The following is a 5,885-nucleotide window of genomic DNA, read 5'->3' as shown; positions in this document are numbered from 1 at the left end:
CACAGTCAGCAGCAGGAATATTAGGCTGCTGTCACTTTAAGAGCTACATGGATCCAATTTACTGTTAAGCACGTATTTTCATTCTCAACTGTTTACGTTCACTTATTACATAACCGATGAGGGTTTATGTGATTAATAATCACCAAGTGCCACATTTGACACATTTTTGCGTGTATTTGACCATTTAGGCGCGCACCTTAAGCTAAAAGTTGACTTTACATGTCCGTGTTCTGTTCCGTCGCACGCACAGAAATCCTCCTGAGCAACAGCGATAGTTCTCTTTCGTGCTTTTAAAAACATGAATAAATCTAATCAGCTTTAATAAATCAAGCACGTCCCATTTTGTGAAAGTCACGCAAAATGATTTTACTGATTTACACGTGAAATTGGGCTTTTATGGAGGAGCGAAAGCGTACCGCTGGAAAGGCGTGCAATAATCGTTTTATCCCGATTATTGTATTTTCATAATCGCTGGAGGCCGAAATCAAAATCGAAACTGTATTTCGATGAATTGCACAGCTCTATCTGTAAGTGAAGAAAAACCACAGGAACTCACCAAACACACGAGCCACAAAATCACATAGAGAACCTGCGTCTTGGAAAACAAGTCCTGTCCAAATTTAATGCAGGCCAGCGCCTCCAGGAAAGCGATCGCCCTGCAGGACAGAAAACAGAGTTTGGCATCATTTTGGAAAACACTGACAGTGCCATATTTTGTTTTCTGCGACATATATTGCATTGAAATTTCACCAGATGACTGGAATAGCTTTAGAATAAATCGTTCCAGAGTTAGTGGTGTGAATTTGTCGCAGAGTGCATCTGCATTAAAAAAATAATAATTTTAAAAAGGCTGAGAAATTACTTTCTAATCTGATTTTTATTTTTTTTAATTTTTTTTTAAGGTGAAATCTTTCAGGGCTTCACATGATTATAAAATAATAAAATACTATAAAATAATAATAAACATCATGATTTTATTGTGATTATTATGAAACAAAAATATTAAGCAAAAACTAAATATATTGTAGAAATATTGTAAAATAAAAAGAGCAATAAAAATAAATTTATTTTACTGTTAAAAAAATTAGATTTCTTCATTTTTAAACTCTAAACCATCAAGCTTTTATTTTGACAGGTTTCAGAGTGAAACCAGTAGTGCATAAATGTATTAAATTAAATCACACTGTGCAATATCAATTTAATTTCAATATATTGCACGACCCTTTCTACTGAACATTAATTGTGCAACATAAAGCCAAAGGAAGTTAGATGACAAAAAGCTTTTGTAACATCATACACTCTACCATTCAAAAGCTTGGAGTCAGTATCATTTTTTTTTTTGGAAATAATTTATAGAAATTATTACTTTTATTTAGCAAGGATGCTTTAAATTGATCAAACGTGATGATAAAGATGTTTATAATGTTTCAAAAGATTTCTATTTCAGATAAATGCTGATCTTTGGATCTTTCCATACATCAAAGAATCCTGAAAAAATTATACTCAACTGTTTTAAATATTGATAATAATAATAATAATAATAAATGTTTTTTGAGCAGCAAATCAGCATATTAGAATGATTTATATATATATATATATATATATATATATATATATATATATAAAATAATCATCATGATTTTCTTCATCCGAGTGAAAACGGTAGTGCATATATTTATTTAAGTAATTAAATCACAGACTGCTTGATTTGACTATCGCACTAAGCAATGTCGATTTCTACTTCTACACATCGTGCAGCTTTGCTTTCTACTGGATGTTAATTGTGCAACATAAAGCCAGAGGATGTTAGATAAAGTCTAGATGATTTAACCTAGATGTCTGGCACAAGATAACTCAATCTGCGCTACATCTAGGTCATATCTGAGATAAAGCAAATGACAATAAAGCAGTGAAGCCCACCGGCGCGCTGCAGTGGAACACCAGCTTTCATGCGGGTTTGTGGTTCAGCGTTTGACCTGCAGCAGCACATGCATGACCTCAAGCACATGCATGACTGACGACCCGCTCCAGATTACACCAGAGCCTTCACTGTGACTCACCCGAACACCCAGCACTGAGTCCCGACCCGTTTGCACTGTGTGTCCGTCAGGTACGCGTAATACTGCCTGTAGAGCAGATCATTAATCATACACAGTTCAACAGGGCATGTTATTCCACATTTCAAAAAATAATGTTCTAGATCAATGTTTAAGACCCCCAGAGATTGAGTCAACATTTCAATAATTTAACAACACATGTTTACATTTCTCTGATATTATTTAATGGTCACATGACATGCAAGTAAACAAATAATATGTTTTAGTAAGTGTTTTATTTTGACTTTTAATTTTAAAAATGCATATAAATACATATAAATCCTGCACACTGCTCAAGCTTACATCACCACAAAAACAAAAACAAAACAAAAATGTTCACGTTTTTATGATTCAATTAATGATTCAGGTGTGTGGGCATTACATTTTTATTTGATCGTTTTCATATTAAAATTATTCAGGTTACATTTTTATTGGACTGTTTTTACATTAATATTATTTATTTTAATTTTAAACATTTTTGTGTTACATTTTTAATCCATTTTAATTTTACATTATGATTTAATTAATTCTGGTGTGCGGGCATCATGTTTATTCACTTGTTTTTATATTAATATCATTTAAATTTTTATCAATTTATATGTTACTTTTTAATAAATTTTAATTGTACAATTTTTTTAATTTAATGAATCAGGTTTCATGGCATTACATTTTTATTTTATTGTATTTATATAATTTTTTTATTTACATTTTTAATCAATTTTAATTTTACATTTTTAAAATGTATTTAATTATTAGCTTTTCATCAGCTCACAAACCCTTTTCTTTTTGCCATTTTTATCAATTTCCAGTGAATAAAAATCAAGTCCCATCTGACATCTTTGCTGGTTTTCCTCTAAAATGCATCAGACTTTACTTTTATTTAGCAAGGATGCTTTAAATTGATCAAACGTGATGATAAAGATGTTTATAATGTTTCAAAAGATTTCTATTTCAGATAAATGCTGATCTTTGGATCTTTCCATACATCAAAGAATCCTGAAAAAATTATACTCAACTGTTTTAAATATTGATAATAATAATAATTTGCTGGTTTTCCTCTAAAATGCATCAGACTGTGTGTTCTTCACGTACCGTACAGTAGGAGCCGTGATGATCCCGATGAACAGGATCCGGCACCAGCTGAGAGCGTGGCATGCTGGGAACACGAAGATGTGCTTCAGGAAGAACGTGTTCAGCTCCGTCAGCTTCAGTCAGAGAGCAAAATAAACCAATCAAGCAACACCACAAACGAAAGCCAGCTAAACTGATCCTGAAGAACTGGGACAAAACTGAGATCTGATCAAGTTTAACTCAGTAAGGAATTCATTTGAATTCATCTGTTAATAGATTCGATTGCATTCGTACATTACAAATATTGAAAAAATCTAGCATTCAGCATTAATAATACTGCTTTAATGCTTTGATTAAACTTTAATAATCAATATTACAATTTCAACCACTGTTATTTTAGTATCACTTAATGTTAATATTCTAAATCAGATCTTATTTTTTTCTGCTTTCAAGCAATATTCATTTTTTTTCTGCTTTCAAGCAAATTTGAGTTAAATTAGTTATTGGTTTAATTTTACTTAAAGTTTCAGTAATTTAGTTGTTTTCCATTTTATTCGTTTTTAAATATGTTTTTATTATTTTTATTTCAGTTTTAGTTATTTTAGTACATCAAGTTAAACTAAAAAAAAAACACACAATTGTTGTCTTGGAAACTAGCTGAAATAAAATAAGATTTTATATTTCAACTGAAGCTAACAATTCTTTTATTTGAAGTAGCGAAAATGTTTTTGAAATGATTCAAAACTTTAATACATTTAAACATTTCAACTTTAATAATCAACTGAATTTGAAAAAACTGTAACAATTTAATCATTGATTACAATTTCAACCAGTGTTATTTTAGTATAATTTAAAAACAATGTATGTTAATATTCTATTTTTAGATTTTATTTTGAATAGACTTAATAGATTTTAATATTTTTAATAGATTAATAGATCTTATTTTTTCTGCTTTCAAGCTAATTTTAGTTAAAGTTTTAGTAATTTACTTGTTTTTGTTTTCCATTTTTATTAGTTTTTGTTGTTTTTATTATTTTTATTTCAGTTTTAGTTATTTTAGTACATCAAGTAAAAAAAAAAAAAAAAAAAAGACAATTGTTGTCTTGGAAACTAGCTGAAATAAAATGTTAAATGAAGTTAACAATTCTTTTATTCCAAGTAACGAAAATGTTTTTGAAATGATTTAAACCTTAAATATTTACACCTACAAATTTCATTTGTACAGAGGTTTTTACAGTACACAGATCAGTACATAAAAAAAAAAAAAAAAAAAAAAAAAGACAATTGTTGTCTTGGAAACTAGCTGAAATAAAATGTTAAATGAAGTTAACAATTCTTTTATTCCAAGTAACGAAAATGTTTTTGAAATGATTTAAACCTTAAATATTTACACCTACAAATTTCATTTGTACAGAGGTTTTTACAGTACACAGATCTCCAGAGAATCATGATTATGTATATTTATATTATTATATTAACATCTTCCAGCCTTATAGCTGCATTTATCAAATAATATAGTTCACATTTTGCAACCATAAGCAGCTGAGATTCAGAAAATCTGATATAAAACCTTCATATTTTGCACATCATACAAGTATTAAATTCTGTCGTTCTGTTTTTATAACCTGACCTACTTAAAATCCTCCGATTCCCATCTCAAAGACATTTAATCACACTTTAAAGGGCCCTCAGTAGGGAGCGAAGAGAAGAGCCCGGCCTCCTCTCACACAACAGAGAACGGCTCGGGGGGCGGAGCTTCGGTCTCTCAGGAGAACTCATGTGACCCACATTTCTGAACTAGTTAAAGCTGGTTAAACTAGTTATCTTCGATGCGGACAATAAAAAAAATCACTGACTAATAAAGACTGAAACAGTTAGCTTAAGCAGTTTTATATTGTGGTATCTGATTAATTGGATTAATTATAATTAATAACTGGATTAATAAACTATATTACCTGTCATTTAATTAATAGTAACAATTTATAATAAGGTTCTATTGATGATAGTCAACGCACTAACTAACATTAACTAGCAATGAGCAGTACATGTGTTACAGTATTTATTCATCTCTGTTAACACTGTTAACTGTCCATTAAAAAATATAAACAGCTTTTGATTTTAATCATTTATTTAGTAAATGTTGAAATTAACATTAACTAAGATTACTAAATGCTTTAGAAGTATTTTTCATTGTTAGTTCATGTTAACTAATGTTAACAAATGGAAACTTATCGCAAAGTGTTACCTAATTAATTATATTTATAACTATATAATTTGGAGACAGACTTAAAAAAAATGATGATGGTGAAGGACCAGGTGAGAAATATTGACAAATTGGTATTTGATTATATTTATCAATATTTCTCACCATGTAATTTGGAGACAAAATTAAATTAAATTAAATTAAAATATATATAATTTTCAGCAAGACGCAAAAACAAATTAAAAGACGAAATGAGAAACACTGATAAATTGGTATTTGATTAAATATATTTATTAATATTTCTCAGTATATAATTTAGAGACCGACTCAATATGTAAAAAAAACTTCGTCCTCCATTTTTAATTATTGTTTTGTTTTTCACAGTGTATTCTGGGATTGCTAAACTAACTAGGTTTTGAACCAAAACTAAATCAACTTCAGTTCAATTCACTTCTTCCCAAATTCCATGATTTCTGTTTTAATTTTTCTAGATTCAGTAAACTTGAACTCTTTCC

At 29.4% G+C, this 5,885-nt stretch overlaps 1 protein-coding gene across 1 annotated transcript in view; it reads right to left on the bottom strand.

Moving 5' to 3' along the window:
- The window catches only part of LOC107659070 (phosphatidylserine synthase 1-like), a 22,003-nt gene that overhangs the window by 8,093 nt on the left and 8,025 nt on the right, over positions 1-5,885 (bottom strand). Inside the window, exons 8-10 of the mRNA XM_016447883.1 lie at positions 3,189-3,301; positions 2,061-2,126; positions 557-656 (exon numbers count right to left, since the gene is read on the bottom strand). Of these exons, the coding sequence (XP_016303369.1) occupies positions 557-656; positions 2,061-2,126; positions 3,189-3,301 (279 nt within the window). The remainder of the gene's footprint in view (positions 1-556; positions 657-2,060; positions 2,127-3,188; positions 3,302-5,885) is intronic.

This window comes from Sinocyclocheilus anshuiensis, unplaced genomic scaffold, assembly GCF_001515605.1.
Source record: "Sinocyclocheilus anshuiensis isolate Anshui unplaced genomic scaffold, SAMN03320099.WGS_v1.1 scaffold411, whole genome shotgun sequence".
In the NCBI taxonomy this organism is placed as follows: Eukaryota; Metazoa; Chordata; class Actinopteri; order Cypriniformes; family Cyprinidae; genus Sinocyclocheilus; species Sinocyclocheilus anshuiensis.
Note: the sequence above shows the minus strand (reverse complement) of the source record. Positions and strands in the feature narration are given on the sequence as shown.